This window comes from Pollachius pollachius, assembly GCF_949987615.1.
Source record: "Pollachius pollachius genome assembly, chromosome: 9".
NCBI classification, from domain to species: domain Eukaryota; kingdom Metazoa; phylum Chordata; class Actinopteri; order Gadiformes; family Gadidae; genus Pollachius; species Pollachius pollachius.
The window spans coordinates 22958328-22981759 of NC_136942.1; the positions used below are offsets into that span (position 1 = coordinate 22958328).

Consider the following 23432-nt stretch of genomic DNA (forward strand, 5'->3'; position numbering starts at 1 on the left):
AACTCAAAACTGACTAAAACGGACGTGAGTTCTCTCCAGTTAGTTTGGCCAAACCAAATCTCATGTTCACCCAAATTGAGTAACTGAAGTCTTCTGACACCATGTAGAGTTAGGTAGTTGTAACTCGGAAATAAGTGGAGAGAGAGGCTTCCCGCGTGTACTCTTGAAGCACGACTTTATTCAAGTGCCTGTTTACAACCTCCCCCGCCTAACCACTAGGGGGAGACATCACATCCCGTGTCCTATAAATCCATTAACACTACATGTCCATCTATGGAAAGCAGAAATTTGCATAAAGAAACTATGAATTAAAATGACTATTACTGTAAGCACAAACAGATGATCATGGGCATCAGGGCCATATATGTAGTCATAAAACAACTGGTACAACGTTATGGTAGCCTATACCGACTATGTGATCTGCTTCTTTCAAAACATAATCACAACGGTGCTGGAGCGCGACGCTTCCTATTGGTGCTAGGGGCGGCATTTGACGTGCAAACTGCGCACCGCAGCGCTTCGGCGCCGGTGTGTTAGCTTATCATGCTTTAGCTTATCATGCTACGGAGTACGGACCATTACAAGCCCGACTAAAGCATGAAGCAATTCAAGAAGAGGCATAGATAGAATCGCCTTGCGGTCAACTGTCATTTAATAGATATTTAACAGATTATGTCAAGGTTTTAAAATGAATTATTACCTGGTCATATTATGACGGACGAAACAGCAGAAACTATGTTATGTGCGCTCGAGCTGCATTTCGGATTTGTCAAACAGGAGACGCCCACCCACCAATCAGAGGTGAGATTTTCCTGCAGGAATGTTGCGTTCGATTTCACTAGCCCATTTGAGCCTGTTCATTAGTGTACTGTACAGCATCCATCCTCTTGTTGCTTGTGTAAAAAAAAAAACGGTAGAATATTCGATTTGAGGACGAAACGATAGGACGGGCTAAGGCAGGTTTTGGGTGGGCTTGAGCCCACCCAAAAAAGGTCTAGCTTCGCCTCTGGTTCTGAGCCACTCTGAAACTCTGAAACTAGAGCACTGGGCCTAGTAAGCCCCTCCATCTCAATTTCTAATCACCAGCAACAAAATTCTTTCTAGACTTTGTGAAGCTGTTGAGATTCCCCCAAACCAAGCTTTAGTCATGTGACTTCAGGGGGGTAGACCAATAGAATTGAAGCATTGGATCCCTTTCTGCCAAATGTGTTGTTCAATGTAGAATGAAATTGTTCCACAGATTTACGATACTATCCCCTGGATTCGGTACCTTCCGTTACCCTTCAGGAAAGCTTTTGCAAACATGAAGGTAAGCAAAGAAAAGTCACACTTTTGTTAAAATCTTTTTCTTGAGCCCCAGTGGAGATGGCCTTTTCTCTTACTAAACTCGGCTTGCAGAAAATAGATATGGGCACAACGGAGATAGTGTCTGAGCACATGAAGACCAAGGTGAGGGGCGAACCTCGTGACCTCATGGACTGCTACTTGGAGGAGATGGAGAAGGTGTGTGGCTGTGTGCATGTGTTTGTGTATATTTGTGAGTATATTCTATTGTGAGAACAATAGAGACTGGTTGTAGAAGAACATTTTTGTATTTTTAAGTCATTTTGGTTCCTTCTCTCTGTGTTTCCCTGCCCAGAGAGGCAGCTCATCCTTTTCAGAAGAACAGCTGTCTTCCTTCGCTCAGGATCTTCACTTCGCTGGAACCGACACGACCTCCAACACATTGTTGTACGCCTTCCTCTGCATGATGGCCCATCCCCACGTCCAAGGTCTGCTGCCTCCATCTGTCTGTGGTTCTATTAAAGTCCTTAGAAGCATACATTATTTGCACCTGTTATTTAACCAGGTTGGTTCCCAGAGACTAGGTCATGAATAATAGCCTCATGCACTTTATTAATGTTCACATTTTGTACCTTTTTCATCAAGCAGACACTTTCATCCACTGTTTTTCTTTTCTTAAACAAACGTGTTTGAGACAAGGGAGTTCTTAACGTGGTAACTCATGGCTTCAAATCAACCGTACGAACACAAGAAAAGACCCTCTCTCTTCCTCTCTCCTCCCTGTCTCTGTCCTGAAGAGCGGGGCCAGCAGGAAATCGACTTGGTGCTCCAAGGGAGGGAGGAGGCTAGCTATGAAGACAGACACCAGATGCCCTATATGCAGGTCTATAATGTCTATATTATTATACGTGCAGATTCATAATATCCATATCATTATACCTGCAGGTTTACAAAGTCTGTACATTAACAGGTTAATAAAGTCTGTATATTAACAGGTTTATAAAGGCTGTTTATTTACAGCTTTATAAAGTATGTATATTAACAGCTTTATGAAGTCTGTTTATTTACAGGTTTATAAAGTCTGTATATTTACAGGTTAATAAAGCCTGTATATAAACAGGTTTGTAGTGTCTGTATATGAACAGGTTTGTAAAGTCTGTATAGTAACAGGTTTATAAAGCCTTTATATTAAGGTTTATAAAGCCTTTTTTCTTCTACACTCTTGTCTGCAGGCTGTGATCCATGAGACTCAGAGAATATCGAACACGGTTCCTCTCAGCATTCTTCACGCTACTGCTAAAGACACTGAGCTCATGGGATACTCTATTCCTAAGGTAACCCTAATCCTGACACCTAACCCTTACCTTAACCCATTTACATTTAGGGCATTTAGCGGACGCTTTTATCCAAAGCGACTTACAGTAAGTACATTTTTCATAAGGAGTGAAACAATATATCGCTGTCGTTACAGTAAAGTTGTTCCTAGAACCAAGTGCAAGTACTAACAATCGCTAGGCTAACCCATTCCCCGTATACAGCAGTGATAGCAGCTACTGCAGATGCTACACAATTAAGAACTATGAATAAATACAACATACATTAAGTGTGCACATTAAGTGCCAGCATGTACAACATACAATAGTGGGCGGGGGGGACTGGATGGCCAGCAGAGTCTTTTGAGTCTTTTGCGGAAGCTGGTGAGCGATTCTGTGGTCGTCACCAGCGGCAGGGAGCTTGTTCCACCACAAAGAGTTGTGACTTTGCTGATCGACCTTTGCTTGTTCTTAGCAATGGCGGTACCAGTGTCTAGCTGAGGTAGTTGAGCGGAGAGCTAGAGCTGGGGTGTGTGGTTTGACAAACGCTTAGAAGTAGGCAGGGGCAGTTCCATCGACTACAGGGAGCCAGTGGAGGTCCCGGAAGAGTGGGGTCACATGGGAGAATTTAGGTAGGTTGAACACGAGCCGTATACAGCAGATGTTGTAAAGTGCAAATCTGCAGGATCGGGCCACCGTGGTGATATTTGTGGTCCAGCATAACTAATTGTTCAGTACCACACAGGTTTCTGGCAGTTGGAGAAGGAGATACAGTGATGTTCTCGACAGTGACAAGTAAGTCGATGTGTGGGAAATCTTTCCCTGGCATTAGAAGGAGCTCAGTCTTGTTGAGGTTAAGCCTCAGGTGATGGGCAGTCGTCCAAGTGCTGACGTCTGCCAGACAATCTGATATGCGTGTTGCAATAAGGGTTTTGTCAGAGGAGGGGAAAGAGAGGAATAGCTAGCAGTGTCGTCAGCGTAGCAGTGATAGGGAAAGCACTGTGATGTAATTACAGAGCCCAGATATCTGGTATAGAGGGAGAACAGAAGGGGCCCTAGTACAGAGCCTTGAGGCACAACAGTGTAAAGTTTGCAAGGTTTGGACAAGGTGCCATTCCATGTTACCTGATAGGTGCGATTCGTAAGGTAGGAAGTGAACCGGGATAGGGCTGAGGATTCCTCAGTGGATAGTTGAGAGAATCGTTTGACAGAAGGTAGTGAAGACAGAACAGTTGAGGAAAACGTAGATGGAGAGATTTCAGGTTACGGCGGGTAGTGACAATGAGGAGTACCGAGGAGGGAGGGGGAGTACTCCGAGGGCTGAGAAAAAGAAAGAAAGTGATGGTCAGACGCAGGGAGCGGGGTGACAGAGAGAGCCGAGGCACTGCAAGACCTTATGAATATCAGGTCAAGTTGGTTACCGGCCCTGTATGTGGGAAGAGAAGGGGAGAGTGCTAATGGAAGGGTGACAATGACAGCGTGGAGTTCAAAAGCAGATCTGGTCAAGTTTTCCAGTGGAAGGACCTGGTAGGACCACTTCGGCGAGATGAGGAGTCCAGTCCCTCCACCTCACCCCGATGGTCTTGGGGTGTGTGAGAATGACTATTCCTAAAGTAATCCTAATCCTGACTCCTAAACCTCACTCCTAACTCCTAACCCCTAACCCTAACTCCTCACCCTAACCCCTAACCCTAACTCCTAACCCTAAACCTGAAGTCGGATCTGTAAGCCTCCGTTCTCCAAGTCTGTAAAGATCCACGTCCAGCTTCACAGAGAAACAAGGTTGATCTATGCAGAGCTGCCTAGATTAATACTTTAGCCCAAATGTGCATGAAACCAACAGCTGATCCAGAAACACAATCTGCCCCAATGACAAACACTCTTGTGTCTCTAGAAATGTCTTGTGATTTCTTTCTATGTTCTGTGCTAATGTGGTTTCCAAGGGAACGATCATCGTCCCCAACATGGCCTCTGTGTTGTCCGAGGAGGGCCAGTGGAAGTTCCCTCACGAGTTCAACCCAGAGAACTTCCTGGATGACCGGGGACAGTTTGTGAAGCCGGAGGCCTTCGTACCGTTCTCCATTGGTGGGTGGACCAATCAGGGCGCAGGATATACAACCAAGTGTGTCACTGTATTGATCGCCAGATCAGATTCACAACGCTCAGCAGGTCTGCGACGCCCGTCAAGCCAACAGCGGATTGGATCAGCCTGAACCAATCCGATTTTTCAAAAGCCCTCAAAAGCCCTATTCTTTAATCACTGAAGTAATGCAGAATAGATCAACTATTTCAATGGCAGTATCAATGCTCACCTCTTTGACAATGGCACTGCCCACTATCATTTTCATCTTCTGCTGCAGTTCACTGATTGGCCGACAATATATTGTACACACAGAACCAGAGATGAAATGGCAAAACGTAGGCTGGATCAGAGGGCTATTATTCCCTGGATGTTGCATTGTATCGTGTTCTCCTGTGTCCAGGTCCTCGTGTGTGCCTCGGGGAGGGCCTGGCTCGCATGGAGCTGTTCCTGGTGCTTGTGACGCTGCTCAGAAGATTCCAGTTCATCTGGCCCAAGAACGCTGGAGAACCAGACCTGACGCCTGTGTTCGGACTCACCATCAGTCCCCAACCCTTCAACCTGGAGGTTCGCTTGAGAGGGAGAGAGAGGACTTGATGAAAGGAAGAGAGAGAGAGAGAGAGAGAGAGAGAGAGAGAGAGAGAGAGAGAGAGAGAGAGAGAGAGAGAGCTTGATGGACGAGAGAGAGGGAGAGGAGAGAGAAAGAGAGAGAGCTTGATGGACGAGAGAGAGAGGGAGAGGAGAGAGAAAGAGAGAGAGCTTGATGGGCGAGAGAGAGAGGGAGAGGAGAGAGAGAGCTTGATGAACGAGAGAGAGAGGGAGAGGAAGGGAGAGAGAGGAAGAGGGAGAGGAGAGATCGAGAGAGGGAGATTCTTGAGGACCTGTGAGTCCTTTTATTTGATGGAAGAACAGAACCAGGTCAGATAATGGTTGGGTTGGCTATTCTTTCTGAAATTAAATCATGTGAGAAATGATTATATCTACTGTGGTCTCTGCACCCATCGTTTTCTGATTCTCATTGTTTTTGTTTCATGTATGAAGTTCTTGTGCCTATTATGCTGTTCTAGTTTTATATTTCTATCTTACCATAATTTATATATATGATATATATGTGTTTGGTGATCAACAGTTGTGAAATCTTAAAATGGAACAGAGTTCACACATCTGTTTAGATTAGTCGTTTTCTATATCATGGTTAAACATGCAAACCACTGATGATATCCTTACATTGTTGGGAAAGATGGGAAACATATATTTTCGATATAGTTTTCCATGTTTTGATTTATTTCATTCAGATTTTTATACATCAGGACCAAGGGCGCAGGAACCGGGGGGGACGGAGGGGACGTGTCCCCTCCAATTTCGGAGACAGGCGCATTTGTCCCACCTAAAAATTATACCGGATCTGTCAGGTTTCCGATATGTGTCCCCCCCAATGTTAAACTCATTCCTACGCTCCTGATCAGGACTACATTTCACAACCACACAAGGAAAAATACTCAACCATGAAAGTGAACTTGGTGTGGGCATGGTTCTCTTTTATCACTGCTATTGTACGATTAATCAGTTCTGAAGTCTATGATTGCCTTTCTGGGGGTTTCAAATCCCTTATATTTGCCTGTGAACAAACAACTTTCCCAGACGGGCTCTTGTTCATGGTTAATCACCTTTGAGACCGTTAAGAATTAATGTGATGGGGATGAAAGCAGCCAGCCATAGTCTTTGTTGTTGCCTTGTTAAAAGTGTGTGTGCCTTGTTAGATCTGTGCTACATAGATGAGCAAGGTTTACTTCAGTCCACTGGGTAGGCTGGTAGACTGATCTATCCAGCACAGATCTAGGTGGACACGCCCACTAGTGATGTCATATGGGGCAGATTTTCGAAACGGCTTGTAAGGCTAATCACACTCACACCTGGTGGTATAATATGTCCCCTTTAAACAATGTAATAACTTCATAAAATAATAAACCAAAGGCAAGTTATAGCGGATAAAGTCATGAACAATATTTCTGGCTATGTTTGGTTAGGTATTTTTAGTAAAATTACTATAATGTGTTATGCTAATGCAGTGGATATATTTAAGTCTGATTCTTATCATATGTTGATCTACATTACATTCACACATGATCCATATGATTATATCACCTATGTACTACGATCAATGCAAGCCATGTGTTTCCTAAACAGGCCAGACCAGATACTGCAGTTAGATACCAAAGCAATGAAGTTCAATGTGTCACACTGGTGGTAATAGTAAATCCTAGACTGAGTGTATTTACATACACAATTTTTATTATTTATACCCTTCCACCTTTGTAGTCTCCTTGGTTGTCAAATTAGAAGCCAACCATAAAGCTTCAAAAACCTTTAATATTAGAAGCAACCATGTTATCAAACGATTTGGCCGGTTTGCCAAGAGCCCAGGTTAATTGTTCACATTGTCAAGAGGAGACATAATAAGCCATGCTTTGTGTTCAACTCCCCCCTTCTCATGCCATAGGCAGCTGGCCAGCCACTGACATCTTTCTTAGCAGGCCCTAGCCTGGGTGTCTTTACACACCACTGTGCATGCTCAGTGGTTATGGTTTAGTGGTTGAGTTTAAAGCGTTGTGTTGTTGTGGTTGGAGAGTTACAGTTCAACAAGTCAAAATGGTAAGAGTAGGAGGCAAGGACGGATTAACATGACCACGGGCCCTGGACACAAAACAGCCATGGACCCCTAACAACACGCAAATACACGCACTAGCACACCGAATTTGGTTGCATATTTACTCATGCATGCAATCCACAATCACACACATTATAATGCAGCTCGCAGCCAGGAGAGAGAGAGAGAGAGAGATTATCTAACCCCGCGGCTGCGGGCATGCATGGTGCTAGCCGCTCGTCTTAACGGCAGAACATGGAATCTATCAGGTTAATATCATGACTTTAAAAGCAACTAATGACTTCCTTGAACGAATTTCGTCACCTAGTTCCCGTTTTTTGTTAAAAAATGGACGGTATTTGTTGTAGCCTACCAGGGCAGTATATTTAGTGTCTTTTTCTTTCTTTCGTTTACGCTTTGCCAACCCACTTCTCCATTTTCACTGTGAAATAGAGTACTAAAGTGAACACGTAACATTGTCCTGACAAACAGATTTTCACCGAAAGAGAGATTGCGTTTTCCATTGCTGCCATGTGTTGTTTCATTCAAAATGAAAACAAATCAATTTCAACAGGTGAAAATCACTACCAATCTAACATGTCGAGGCTTTCATGTATTCCCCTGGGGTATTACCAGGAAAAGTTCAACAACGTTACTTTAGTTGTTGTTTTTTATATGGAGACAATCTATTCGTGATACTCACATCATTGGTAAAGCAAACTCGCAAATAAATTTGCAAAAAAAATCGTTCATTTTCTATCAAACGTTTGTGTGGCATAGGATTGTTAATTTGGTTTGCATAATTTGGTTTGCATAGAAACGAAAATTGGTTGCTATGGAAACGTTTTTTTTTTTTTTAAATGTGATGTATTTATTTTGCAAATCAAAAACATTCAAATCCTTTCATGACATTGGCCATTTAATTTTTGAAAAAAAAATAAATATATATATATATATATATATATATATATATATATATATATAAATTTAGCACAAAAAGTAAGGACATTTGTGTTTGGTAGATTATTTCTCCGTGGTAGCAATGCTTTTTGGCAATAATTCTTGTACCGAAAGCCTGTTTAGTTCCCTTTCAAATGGTGCCCCATTTGTAAGGAACATGCATTTGTGGGATGAGCAGCAGCGCTGAGTATGTGGGCTGCGCCCATGAAAAATTTGCCAAATCTTTTCTGCCATTGCGAAACAGGTTATTTTTCTGTTGCTATTGACACTTGTTTTGAGCTTCTGGTACCCCCAGGTGCTGCCAATCAGGTTCCTGATTGGCACCTGATAGGGCAACTTGAAGCTGGTGTTCCGCAAAACCCAAGTTGCGGCATAATTTGGAGTGAGCCCTAGTACCCTCTCCAAACTGCAGGCCAAGTTCCATATAACGAGGGATGTCAAAGACAGGCCGCGAAGTGGACGTCCCAAGAAGACGACACCCCGAGAAGGGGTGGTGTCTTCTACAGATTTGCAGTCAAGGTTTGCAGGACGATATGGCCGACAGCTCTGCCCAGACAATCTGGAACAGACTACACGCAGCCAATCTCCAGTCTCATAGGGCTGCCAGGAGTCCTGCCATGACTGCCCTTCACCGTCAGGCCCGTTTGCGCTGGTGTCGGCAACACGTGCACTGGAACCTAAACATGTGGAGGGACGTTATGTTCAGTAATGAGACCAGATTCTGCCTACGGCAGTTGGATCCTAGGGTCAAAGTGTGGAGAAGATGCGGAGAATGCTGATTGCTGCAGCGGTAGAATAACATCTTTTGGTGGAGGCAGTGTGATGGTGTGGGGTGGCATCTCCCTCACTGGAAAAAACGAGGCTTGTCATCATTGGAGGAAATTTCAATGCAGAGAGATATAGAGATGAGATTCTGCAACCAGTGGCAATCCCATATCTCCACAGTCTGGAACCGAACTCTTTACTCCAAGATGACAACGCTCGCCCCCACAGGGAGGGGTTTATCAGAGACTACCTCCAGAATGTGAGAGTAGAGAGGATGGAATGGCCTGCTAGCAGTCCTGACCTCAACCCCATTGAAAGCTTGTGGGATCAGCTTGGGCGTGCTGTTCGTGCCAGAGTGACCAACAAAACCACGTTGGCTGACTTGCGACAAATGCTGGTTGAAGAATGGGATGCCATCCCACAGCAGTGTGTGACCAGGCTGGTGACCAGCATGAGGAGGAGCTGCCAGGCTGTTATGGCTGTGTATGGTTCTTCCACACACTACTGAGGCTCCTGTTTGTGAAATGAATAAATTGTTTAATTGCCAATATGTCTTGGTTCTTCAAACTTCAATCATCCAATCCACCAAACACCAAACAATTCAATGGCAGAATAAGCTGTTAAGGCATTGGCAGAGAAGATTTGGCAAATTTTTCATGGCCGCAACCCACATACTCAGCTCTGCTGCTCATCCCAGAAGTGCATGTTCCTTACAAATGGGGCACCATTTGAAAGGGAACTATAGAGGCTTTCCAACGGTATAAGATTTATTGCCAAAGAGCATTGTTACCACAGAGAAATAATCAACCAAACACATATTTCCTTACTTCTTGTGCTAAATTTATATATATATATATATATATATATATATATATATATATATATATATATCAAGGGCCCCCCCATTGGCCAGGGCCCTGGACATGTGCCCACTTAGCCCATGCGGTAATCCGTCATTGGTAGGAGGTTTCTGTTTTTAACTGTTTGAACACAGCTGAGCAGCCTGGGTCTACACACCTCTGCGCCTGCTAACCAACTCTGAGATGTTTCATTTGTTTGTTGGCAATATGGGAGAAAACTACAGAGACACAGTAGTTTGTATGTGCTGGAGTGTAAGTGTGTTGGACAGAACAAATATTCAGCTGTGGAAGCTGCTGAACACCCGTTTGGAATATAATGGAGGTCAATGGATCAACTGCCAAATGTCAGAACGTAGCGACACCGCGAGACGGGGCGACTTGAACAGAAATGATGCCTGATTTACGTCTGGATTAAGACCATGTCACAATCTAAACGGGTCTTTTAAGAAACCGGCCAAACCCTTTAAGGAGTAAACTCAAACCACAACAGTGATGGCGGAAATGTATATCATCTGAAACCATTTTGATCCAATACGAAAACAGCCCTTGTTCATGTACCCCCAGGTGGCGCTGTTTATACAGTTTAAGGGGCTTTGCTTAACTACTACGATGTCATTGTAAGTCATGTCCGATTGTCTAACAAACCACTTACATTACACTCTTGCATTCAGTCACGCTTTATTTCGATTTCTATCTACTAGAGTTGTTTCACAAAGCCGAGGTAAAGGGGACATCTTAAGAGGGAAAACAAGTCAAACAATAAATAACTTGGGTTTATTCACACTGACACAACTTTCAGCGGGAGAACCACCGTGTAGGGGGTGTTACGGTACGTAGGGTGAGAAGAGGGGTAGCCGGGGTCATGTGACTGTGGGGTCACTGGGTCAGCGGGTGGTGTTACGGTACGTAGGGTGGGGGTGAGAGGGGTGGCCCCGTGGTCACTGGGTCAGCGCCAGCAGGATGTCCTTCACCAGCATGGTGCCGATGACCATCTTCTCGCAGTTGACGGTCAACTGGGACGGCCCGCTCTCTTTGGTCGCCACGGTGACTAGCACCAGGCTGCCGCTGGTCACAGTACGCCCAGCAAACCTGTGGACAGGTGGACCAGGAGGAGGAGGTGGAGCAGGAGAACTGAAGGTCAGAGTGCAGAGGTCAAAGTAGCCAAGAGGTCAAGGTTAAGTTAAGGCCAAGGTCAGAATGGAAAGTCAGAAAGGCAGAGGAGACCAGATCAGGGTGTAAGGATCTGTACTTCGGGGTGTTAGGGTCTATACTTCAGGGTATTAGGGTCTGTACTGCAGGGTGTTAGGGTCTTGCTGGACAAAATCAATTTAAACTTATTAACAAATTATAATGAACAAATTATATTAAATGGGAAACACTGGGGGTCCCTTACATCAAGAAACTCCTGAAAACACAGGACTTAACTGCGCCCATGAAATCAGCAAGACAGCATTACCTCAATGTGCATACATGATACAGCTGCATTGTCCTTACAATTGTTATTTTCGATGTAAGGAAAGCTGAATGAATACTTAACAAACATAAAAAAACTTGTGTACTTTCCCCATAAAACACTATAAATAAAATAAATAAGGCCATCACACAGAATGAACATAACATTGTTTAGGCCATTGTCATCGTTACTCAAATAAGAGTATAATGTAGGGTATTTTTAACATCACAACAGAGTAGGGTATTGTAATGTCTAGGGAGCCATTACAATACACAAATCCCAGACCAAATTTCGTGGCTTGATCCCCAATGTCTGCCCTGTTTACCTGTCGGCATCCTATAAGCAGGACGGCCTGACTTACTTTCTAGTGTCAACCCACGGGCTGATACCGGACATTCCTAATATGACAGACAGTGTGAAGCCCCCTTACCTGCACTCCTTATCCGAGCCACAAGGCACCCTGCTGAGGTTAGCCGCGGCTGTCACCCTCTGGACGATGGCGTGCTCATTCTGACACTTCTCGGGCAGCTGCATCTTCTCCGTTATCTCGTTCATGCCCATCAGCTGACCTACAAGAGGGGACGTATCAGGAAGACAGAACAAAGAGCTCTGGCCGCCGTCCTGTCCACAGGAAACAAACCCCAGCAGTGGATTCTCCTGAAGGGGTTGCTCTTATCGGCCTCGTGTTGCGCCTGGGCGGTTTCCCGAGAATCACACGGCCCTTATCTACTTAAAGGGAGACCGTCAGCTTTGGCTATTTTTAATCGGCTTTAAGAGAGTTCTGCTTCATACACATGTTGTGAAAAAATCTCGGCCTGCTACATCAAGAGAGAAATTAAGATATTAATTTAAGATATAATTACGGTAATGGCATTCTCCTGAGGTCGTGCGTGGTCCAGCTTGTCGGTAGAAACTGAGTGCATCACCTGATCTGGTTATTGAGTAACGCAATTTTCCCCCTTAATTAAAAAACAGCGAACTGAAAAATGAAGGACTATGCTGAATTTTATTTAACAAAAACATAGAATACCTTACAGCTTCATGCTCTTTCATAGTCTAGATGTAACGTTGGCCATGGATGTACAGGTGTTTCCCATCTGACCTGACAGTAGGTGGATTCATACATCACCAACATAATTCATGAAGAGGTATTAATATTGTGCAAATGTGATGATAAAAACAATAACTAGAAAATGCATTTCCCACAGAAAAAGCGGTGAGTGCTTTAGTGCAAATTGAGGTTGAAAATATATTCTAATAAAGCCACATAGTTTAAGTGGTGAAGAAATGTGGAATGGCTTAAATCAAGTGAAAAGACTTGAACAGAGTTCAAAAGTCTAAATGGTGTAAACAATGTAAACATGCACATTATTTAATAAAGGTAAAGTGGGTGGAAACAAATATAAGTGAAGAGTAAAACAAATAGCTAAAGTGAAAGTTTGTATACATTTGAGATAAAAAATATAAAATAGCTGAACTGAGCTAATAAAGTTTGAAATGGTTGAATCAAGTGCATGTGTGTGCGTGTGTGTGCGTGTGTGTGCGTGTGTGTGTGTGTGTGTGTGTGTGTGTGTGTGTATGTATGTGTGTGTGTGTGTGTGTCATGTCTGGACAAGTTTGTTATTGACGCTATTCTTTCACATCTAGTTAATTGAGATAAGAGATGAAGCATAGAAAGCATGATGTGAAAATATTGTTTTAACTACATCAGCAATTAGCATCTCCCGGAAGTACACGGGATATGTAGCACCCAGCCTCTAGCCATATAAACGGGGGTCCCCTCAGACAAAAACCTGATATCTAACAATCATATTTAAAATACATTAATCATTTAAGCGCCAAATACCCAAACCGTTTAACCTAACATTGTTTTTCTATGTTAAATATTTACATTGTTAGGCTCTGCGATGCCCAATATGGTTCACTTCTCTGATGGCGCCTCTGTCTTGAGCGGTCGGAATTCTCACCCTCAACGTCAGTCAATGAGACCAACTGAAAATATATGATGCAGGCGTGAAATTAAACTGTTGATTCTGAAAAGTTTAAATGATATCAATCGGTGTATATTTGATATATTTTAGATGTATTTGAAGTTCAAAGTGTGCTGATTTGTTAGATGTTTGAACAAAGTTTAACAGCTAGAAATGTAGCAGGTTGCGAAGCCTGAAGTAGTTGTAGTGTCAGAGAATGGGCGGACACCATCGATACCACTTCTATTATAAAAATAATATTTAAAAAGTATAATATTTAATAAAGTTTAAAGTATTAAAAAAATGTAATGGTAACACACAATTCCAAGCTGATGTGACCATTTTAAAACTGGAATGGAGTCTCTTACATTTTTGGAAGTAGTTAGGTCGCAACATTTTAGTGTTAGAAAGAAAATAAAGAAATAAAGAATAAAGCCTAAGAATAACAATAGTGCTTGCGTCTGCTTGCATCACTCACTGCAATTCATCATTGTTTGCATTTATATAGCACTTTTCAAGGTACTCAAAGCGCTTAAAATAGTGGGTATGTGTATGTGTGTGTGTGTATGTGTGTGTTTGTGTATGTGTGTGTGTGTTTGTGCATGTGTGTGTGTGTGTGTGTGTTAGTGTGGTGGGGGGGGTATGAGTCTTCCTCCCAATTACATCTCATAGCTATGAGCAGAAATAGCTCAGGAGGTAGAGAGGGTTGGCTGATAGGAGGAGCGGGTTGGCTGAATGTCAAGCAAGACACCTAACCCTAACTGCCCCCAAATGCTGGCTTTGGTCTTGCATGGCTGACTCCGCCTTCGGTGTGAATGTGTGTATGAATATAAGGCAATATTGTAGTGCTTTGAGTGGAAACTTGTTTTAACAAAGCGCTATATAAATGCAGTGCAGTTAGGTTCAGTCAGTTCTAACATACAGGGGCCCTCATCAGTTAGGTTCAGTCAGTGCTAACACACAGGGGCCCTCATCGGTTAGGTTCAGTCAGTGCTAACACACAGGGGCCCTCATCAGTTAGGTTTAGTCAGTTCTGACGAAAAGGGGCACTCATCATTTAGGTTCAGTCAGTTCTAACATACAGGGGCCCTCATCAGTTAGGTTCAGTCAGTTCTAACATACAGGGGCCCTCATCAGTTAGGTTCAGTCAGTTATATCGCACAGGGGCCCTTATCAATTAGGTTCAGTCAGTTCTAACACACAGGGGCCCTCATCAGTTAGGTTCAGTCAGTTCTAACATACAGGGGCCCTTATCAATTAGGTTCAGTCAGTTCTAACACACAGGGGCCCTCATCAATTAGGTTCAGTCAGTTCTAAGGCTCAGGGGCCCTCATCAGTTAGGTTCAGTCAGTTCTAACATACAGGGGCCCTCATCAGTTAGGTTCAGTCAGTTCTAAGGCTCAGGGGCCCTCATCAGTTAGGTTCAGTCAGTTCTAACATACAGGGGCCCTCATCAGTTAGGTTCCGTCAGTTCTAACACACAGGGGCCCTCATCAGTTAGGTTCAGTCAGTTCTAACATACAGGGGCCCTCATCAGTTAGGTTCAGTCAGTGCTAACACACAGGGGCCCTCATCAGTTAGGTTCAGTCAGTTCTAACATACAGGGGCCCTCATCAGTTAGGTTCAGTCAGTGCTAACACACAGGGGCCCTCATCAGTTAGGTTCAGTCAGTGCTAACACACAGGGGCCCTCATCAGTTAGGTTTAGTCAGTTCTGACGCAAAGGGGCCCTCATCATTTAGGTTCAGTCAGTTCTAACATACAGGGGCCCTCATCAGTTAGGTTCAGTCAGTTCTAACACACAGGGGCCCTCATCAGTTAGGTTCAGTCAGTTCTAACGCACAGGGGCCCTCATCAGTTAGGTTCAGTCAGTGCTAACACACAGGGGCCCTCATCAGTTAGGTTCAGTCAGTTCTGACGCAAAGGGGCCCTCATCATTTAGGTTCAGTCAGTTCTAACATACAGGGGCCCTCATCAGTTAGGTTCAGTCAGTTCTAACACACAGGGGCCCTCATCAGTTAGGTTCAGTCAGTTCTAACGCACAGGGGCCCTCATCAGTTAGGTTCAGTCAGTTATAACGCACAGGGGCCCTCATCAGTTAGGTTCAGTCAGTTCTAACGCACAGGGGCCCTCATTAGTTCTAGGCAGCTTCTATCTTACAACCAACATATGAACCGTCCCTTGGCTTCACTAAAATGTCCGTTCCCAAAATACTTCATAATAAAACTTCAATAAAACGTCCTTGTTTCGATTCTGCTGAAGAGCGTTACCATTAAGTTAAGTTAAGTTATCCTTTATTGTCCCTTTTTGGGGAAAAATTTTCTCTGCTTTTGACCCATCCGAGAGCCGTTGAACACATACACACTTGCACATACACACACATAGGAGTGACCTTACACAGAGGGATCAGCTTACACAGAGGGGCGACGTCCACACACGTGGGGGCACACAAGCAAACGCAGACCAGTAGGCAGCCACACTGCAGCGCCCAGGGAGCAGTTTTCAGGTGCCTTGCATTCACGTTTCTTCTCCTTGTCACTTCCTTCTAATGAAGTTCCTAATAAGTATGGCTGGCTGAAGAGCTTTGGCAGTTCTAACGTGCCATCAGATGAGTCTCCTACCACATTCTCAACATAACTTCATGAGCGTGTTATAATGGTACGGGATGGGTCATTGTAGCAGATCGTAGTAAGCTAGATCATTATGGAAATAGCATGTAAACAAAATAGGTCTCTGCTTGATTAATGTTTCCCCTTTCGGATAATGTCAGTACATATTTCAACCAAATATATAGGTTTAGGCCTCATCCACACTAACCCGGGTAAATCTACAAACGCATAAATATTTATACGTTTAGCCCTTCCGTCCACACTAAAACAGAGAATTCCGACACTGAAAACGATCGCTGAGGTGGATAAATGTGAAAACGCTGGGTTTGCATTGTAGTGTGGGAGGCTTTCAGAAACGATGACGTTCGGTTGCCATGACACTGTGCCATGACGCTGCCACAAGCTTGCACTCGAGACCGAGACGCTCGTCAAAAAAATGGCAGGTGAAATGCAAATGATGATCTCTCTGTGCAATGTACTAATTTATCTTCAGACACAACTCGACATATTGGCTCAAACATATTCTTTGCGCCAACGCCGGATGCGAGCGCTGTACTTGATGTTCTTAAGTGATGGTTAAAAAACCGAAAGACAGCAGTTGAAACCGTACTTGGAGCGGCGTTTCGGGACAAGACCGGGTCGAAAATGATTAACCAGCTAATCAACTATAAATATCAGCTGATCGCGCGCCTGTAATCTAAACAGAGAGGCGTGGCGGAGTTACGTAACCATGACAACAACTGTTTATCAAAATTATTTCAGTGTGGAATGTGGATGCAATACATTCCGAAAACGATATGAAAACAATAGTGTGGACGGAATTTTCATTGCCGATGTGTGTTTTTACATTAACCCGGGTTAGTGTGGACGGGGCCTTAGTTGTTTTTAGATTTTCTAATGAGGAATGTTCCATATTATCGCTTTAAACTCCAATCTGAAGTGCAAACATGGTCAGTAGATGGTGGTGAAGAACAATGAACGACTGCAGATCCAGCATTCTGTATCATCATGCTAGTTTGTCTCTTTCAGACCCAGGGCTCTATTTTAATGGACTGAAACGCAAGTGAGAAGCGCCAAACGCAAGTAGCTTTGTGGGCGGTTCTATGGTGATGTTGCTATTTTACCGGTGGATAAATGACTCTTGCGCTCGGCGCAAATCTAGAAAGGGTTGGTCTGAAGTAGCCATATTACCTGTAGGTGTGGTTTGGGCGTAACATGCAATAAACCAATGAGAGTGCCAGCTCCCATCCCCTTTAAGAGCCATGAGCGCATTTGAATCTGACGAGTTGATATTTTGACAGCACGTTTGCAGTCTCCGATGAGACAGATGCACGACCACATGAATTTCAAACTTTAAATGGCTCAATTTATGGCCAAATAATATGGCCTAATTCACACGTGGAATAGCGTTTTCTTCCACAACTTCAGAAATACTGAGTCCTCAAATTAATTTCGGGAAAGAAAACTTAACACACATATGATATGCGGTAACTGTGGTTCTATTTAATGATATACGCAATACATTAACAAACATTGTTTCTTACCAGTATTGTATGCATTATCGCTATCGACTTGTGTTCCTAATATGCATGTATTCCCCGTTAATATACATTGACATGGACTGTATTATGCGTTACGTGTTTAGTTTGCGTGTGTTTAAACAGATGGACGCACACACGTGTTCAGACAACCTTAGACAATTAAAGTGCTCCACAAAACATAACGAGAGAGAGAGAGAGAGAGTGGCTTCAGAAGGGGTGTGTGTAGATAGAACAGAGCACCCTCTAGTTATATATATGTCAATATTTGCATTTTTGAAGCAGACCTCCTCAAAAACTGAAAAAAATAAAAATAAAAAAAATAACCATGCTCCACAGAACGAAATGTAAACCAATGCATTCTGAATGGGAGCGTTTCTCTGATGTTAACCCTATATATATATATATTGTTTTTATATTATGAATATTTTAATATTGTCTGGTATACCTGATACACTTAGGCCTACACATTGGTGGAAGTGCAGATAGGCTACAGATCTTGTTATAACGATAATTGAATAAAAGCTACATGGTCTACTTAACAAAATAATTTATATTTAGATATATATAATCTATATATTTAATTAATTTAATATTAAACCAATACATTTCAATCCGATGATTCTTTTCGACTTCAGAAGGGGGTGGGGGGGGCAGGGCACGCTCTAACAGATCTTGCTATTGAATAAGAGCTAAATCTAAATAATGTTATATTTATATTTATATATAATACAAGCCTATATTTTAATATGTAATTAATTCAATATTAAACCAATTGATTTCAATCGGGAGATTTTTTTAGACTTCAGAAGTGTGGCGCAGTGCACGCTCTAGTTATGGATTGGTCAAAACAACAACCAATTTTTGCGGCAGACCCCCTCAAAAACTGAAACCGACCACGTCCCTTAAACCCAGTCTCACACCAGAATGTAGTGTAACTACGTTGGTCCACCGCGGAAAACGCATTACATTAACGGCTCTAATCGTGCCCTGCCCTATTCTTTTCAATGGGGCTGCGTCCACATCACTTGACTGTCATGGTCGCTATGGTGGTTGCTATCGACCGCCCCCTCTGCTCCTTACATGGCTCCAAAAACCACGCGGCAACGGAGCTGCTGTCAATTGTGTTGTTTTTGCCGTAAACAAGGGTCCCCTGGTTAGGAAATAGACAGATATTCCAAGGTTTCCTTCAAAAGGCACCTTGGCTGTTTCTATTTTCTGCAGTTTAGACTTTTAATTAATAAGTTACTTTTTTAATTAACTTGACTCGTTTTTTTAAATCTTTGGTGGCTTGTTACGTCACTCTGAGAGACGCGCATGGACAGATTTTATAGTGACACAGTCTATAACCTATTCTTGAAAGCAAAACACCAAGCTCATTGATAAAACGAGGCAGGGTTACTTGAAACAATTAATTAAATATGTGTGAGAGGTCATTCCTCCTCCTGAGTGTGCTTCCCCATATGGATTTAGAGAATTGTTGCCACGTCCCAGTGGTGGTGGTATCATATATATGAAAGAGGGCAATCAATTATACTACAATGATCAATTAGGAGGCCGAAGCCATAAAGGAAGTTATGCAATAGGTGACTGAGTCGAGGACATTCACAAGTAAGCTATAGACCTGGGGTCTCTTTTATATCAAAGGGGGTCTCAAAGGACGCATACGCATCAACCTGTGGCTCCAGCCCTACAGGAAATGACTCAGCAAGTGCTCCATCTCGTTGCACCTCACCCAGCGGCTCGCTTGCACGATTTTGGCCTAAAATTCTTCCCAGACCTACACCCTAGCCATCCAACATGCATATCTGAGAATCAGGCCTCTCTTTTATAATGACAAAAAGTTATGAGAGAACCCAGACCCCACCTTGACCCCAGACTTCAAAAACTTGGCCACAGGCCAGCTGTGTCTACACACCTTAAGCCACAAATGTACACCTCCATCCCAAAAAAAATGGGGACTAGAAACTAACCTCTGTCTAATGTACACTTACTCAACTGTTGGAGGTCACGCCCCTTTTCCGGCTTTTTCGAGATAGCTAGAGATGCCAAAATGTATACGCACATTTCCCGGGGTCCCGAGAACGACACATCCGAGTTTTGGAGTTCTAGCCCTTAGAGAAAAAAAGTTTTTCCAAATGGACTGTTATTTGGACAAAGCCCCTCAGAAGTTTTGCCTGCAAGACCTAGTGGTTCAGAATGTGGTGGAAAAACAGTTTTTGAGATAGGAAGGTCCTACCACCCTGAGATTTGAATACGGTCGGACCCCGAGGGCAGGGAGGGGGGGGTCTGAGGTTTCGGGTTAGGGTTAGGGTTAGGGTTAGGGTTAGGGGTGGCTTTTTCCCAGAGACCCACAATTTTCACAGAGTAATCCCAAGATGCACCCTGGTTGAAGGTCTAATGGACAAGTTTCTATCACTTGTCAACTAATTTAGATTAATTTCTAGCAACGGCTTGTTGCCAATGCGTTTCAATGGAGCATTTGATGATGCTGTGTGAGCCTTTCCTGTAGGGCTGTAGACCACAAGTTAATAGTGGTATGCGTCCTTTGAGACCCCCTTTGATATAAAAGAGACCCCAGGTCTATAGATTACTTGTTAATGTCCTCGTCACCTATTGCATCACTTCCTTTAGGGCTTCGGCCTCCTAATTGATCATTGTAGCATAATTGAATGTTTCATATATATGATACCACCACCACTGGGATGTGGCAACAATTCTCCATATCCATATGGGGAGGGGGGGTGCTTGTGGACAGTGGGGGGTACACTAGACATAAATAGGAAGCACACTCAGGAGGAGGAATGACCTCTCACACATATTTAATTAATTGTTTCAAATAACCCTGCCTCGGTAAATCAATGAGCTTGGTGCTTTGCTTTCAAGAATAGGTTATAGGCTGTGTCACTATAAAATCTGTCCATGCGCGTCTCTCAGAGTGACGTAACAAACCACTAGACAGCGATTTGAAAAAAACAAGTTCCAGATTATATCCAGATTGAAATGCATTGGTTTAATATTGAATTTATTTAATATTAAAATATATATTACATATATATAAATATACAATTATTTAGTTAGCCTATAATATTTAGACCATGTAGCTTTTAATTCAATTATCGTTATAACAAGATCTGTAGCCTAACTGACCGTTGAAAATCCACTTCCACCAATGTGTAAGTGTGGTTCAGGTATACCAGACAATATTTAAACATTCATAATATAAAAAAACGATGTAAAAAATAAGGTCATGGGCCGAATTCGGTTAAAATTCAGCCTCTGCTGGCCCACAACTAGATCGTCTCATTTCCTCGTTACACGCTTTAATTTAATTATATTCAAATTATTATGACCATGGAGCCTTTATTTTCTTGCCGTTATCATAACATCCTTTCTCGTTATATCGATATGAATTCTCGAAACACAGTGGAAAAGAGAGAGAGGGAACCATAAAGAGCGACACTGATGCACTGCGGAGCCAAGTAACTGATGGGCTTAAGAGGGCCTCCCCTATATAATGAATATATCTATATATATATATATATATATAGGGTTAACATCAGAGCATTTGAATCGCTCCCATTCAGAATGCATTGGTTTACATTTCGTTCTGCGGAGCACAATTATTGTTATTTATTTATTTATTTTCAGTTTTTGAGGAGGTCAGCTTCAAAAATGCAAAAATGGGAATATTAACATATATATAACTAGAGGGTGCACTGTACTGTCTGCGCACACTCTCTCTCTCTCTCTTGTCTGATAAACACTCCCATACAAAATGCATTGGTTTACATTTCGTTCTGTGCAGCACGGAAACATCGGAGAAATGCTCCCATTCAGAATGCATTGGTTTACATTTCGTTCTGTGTAGCGCGAAAAAAGTCAGACAATCGTGCTCAGGGACACGATTCAATAGATTAACGTTTGTTCGCATGAGCACGAAATCGCGTGATACCGGGTTGCAAGAAAATATTTGTTTGCTGTACGGCGTTTGCAGATGCATTGATTTAAAAGTACAACTTATTACCGCTCTGTCAGCTGTTCTTTCCCAAATAATTTACCAAGAATGTGTGGCTAGGTAGATGAGAGAAGCAAAGTGTATGCGCGAGGTGCACAAGCAACATTATGCATGCGCCCTTAAAATAGCATCTGAACAACGCGCCACTGACTTTAAACCAGGTATTCCCTGGTTTGTGGTGGAATTGTTTTCTGAAACTGCAAAATAGCACCAGGGAACGTTTGTGCCAGAACACGCCTTCTCCTTTCGCCGAACCGCCCCTTGGGGCGCAAGATCATTCCCTAATGTACCGACGCGTGGCGGTGGAGGGAAAAGAACGCTCTGCGCCAGTGTAGAAAGAAAATTGCGCCGGATGCAAGATAGGGCCCCCAGTCTGTATGGGGTGGGGGTGCCGCTGACAAGGGTCCGTGGTGGGCAAGGTGGGGGTGGGGGCGCAGGCAGGGCTGTATCAGCTTAAAGCTTCAAAGGGAGGAGGACTACTTGATGTAAGGTTGGTTTGAAGTGTAAACAAACACTAAAATAACTTGAGGAGGGGTCAGAAACCCGAGTTTATTGCACCAATTTGGAAACGTGCAATAACCAAACTTGTTATTTCATTCTCTGATTTAGTGTTTGATTACTCTTTAAAGGCAGGTTGTGGCAACAGACGGCTGGAACAGTGATGCCAACAACAAAGCCCACTTACCTAGATTCTTTAAGAGCATCTCTATCGGGAAACCATGGGAACCACAGGAGAGAAATGTGCAAATTACATGTTTTTGGTTTCGATTTGAAGACGAAAGTTCGGAACGAGCCAAGAATCTCACCAACCAATCTCAAATAGAAAAACAACTTGAAATACTGAATTCAACCTTCTGGGTAATGATACCAAACGATTTCAACTGAAGAGTTATAAAAAGGGTCTGGGTTGGCAAGCCGACCTCCAGCTGATTAAAGCCCAGTGCTGGTATCTTTAGTGTGCTGCTTTAGTTATTTACCTTGCTCTTTCTTGAACTCGTTCTCTGTCATGAAAGAAGGGGTCATCAACTCTCCGACCGGGGGTTGGATGGACACAAAGAACTTCCTGCTGTGAGTGCTTCAGATAGACACAACACATGGTTCATGGCTTATTAATCATAGATCATGCATCCCATTTCATTACATTGTATCACATCTGATAAATTGATGTCATATCCAGTTTGGAACTAAAAGCAAATGGAATGAAACTAAGTTGAAATAGTCCTAATCTATTAAAAATAAGCTTGATGTGAGAAAGACGCCAACTACATCACTTTCTAATAAACAATACAAAGTGTTAAACAACTAATTGCTTTAACTTTAAAAAGGCTTTAAATAACTTTTTAAGTACTAGCAAATGACCGACACAGAGAGAGAAAGTGCTTCTGTTCGGCGTTCAGTAACACTGTCTTCACTGCAGTCACAGTTGCTACACAATAATGTCCTCAAACAAAGTGAACTGAAACCGAAAATTTAGCTTTAAGCTTTTCTACTATTACGTTTTAGTTCCTGACCGAGGGCCTTGTTTTTTAAAGGCAAATTCAAATGATCTAATTTCATTAAGACAACCTGCAAGGCAATGAGCAGATCTGAGTATGGAATGGAACCCTCTAACAGGAGGAAGAACACAGCTCATAACATTAATCAAGTTGGATTTATGTATGGCGGTGCATATTCATGGCCCATTCTGCTGCTATAAAAGACAAGCATAACAGCCACCAAATGTCCCAAAAAGGTTACCCTAACCCTAACCTCCTGTCAGGAACAGGACCTGTGATAACGGTCCACTGTTACCAGTAGAATCACTCTTACCAGAGCTGCAGGTTGGCTGCCTGGGTGGAGTCACAGAAGTCGACGCCCATCACCACCGTAGCGCTCTCCCCTGCTGGCAGTACCTCTGTCAGCACAGAAGGAGAGGCTTCAATACAACCACTGGCAC

General features: G+C 43.1%; 2 protein-coding genes across 5 annotated transcripts in view; one reads left to right on the forward strand and one right to left on the reverse strand.

Annotated features, from left to right (window-relative positions):
• Positions 1-1303: 1303 nt before the first annotated feature.
• Positions 1304-8612, forward strand: LOC307080735 (cytochrome P450 2U1-like; the record flags this gene model as incomplete). The annotated part of the gene is made up of 8 exons (XM_079743600.1): positions 1304-1309; positions 1399-1503; positions 1640-1772; positions 2082-2167; positions 2517-2618; positions 4541-4682; positions 5081-5244; positions 8580-8612. The coding sequence occupies 8 exons, from the start codon at positions 1304-1306 to the stop codon at positions 8610-8612; spliced, it is 771 nt and encodes a 256-aa protein (XP_079599726.1).
• Positions 8613-10580: 1968 nt separating this feature from the next.
• ap3b2 (adaptor related protein complex 3 subunit beta 2) overlaps positions 10581-23432 on the reverse strand; it is a 50858-nt gene continuing 38006 nt past the window's right edge. For 2 of the 4 annotated variants that reach the window (XM_079742584.1, XM_079742583.1), the window contains exons 24-27: positions 23306-23390; positions 22474-22571; positions 11793-11931; positions 10581-10998 (exon numbers count right to left, since the gene is read on the reverse strand). In XM_079742584.1, coding sequence (XP_079598710.1) covers positions 10848-10998; positions 11793-11931; positions 22474-22571; positions 23306-23390 — 473 coding nt within the window. In that variant the 3' untranslated portion in view covers positions 10581-10847. Of the gene's footprint in view, positions 11041-11792; positions 11932-22473; positions 22572-23305; positions 23391-23432 lie in introns of all 4 variants that reach the window. The other 2 variants (XM_079742582.1, XM_079742581.1) reach the window with 1 other exon arrangement.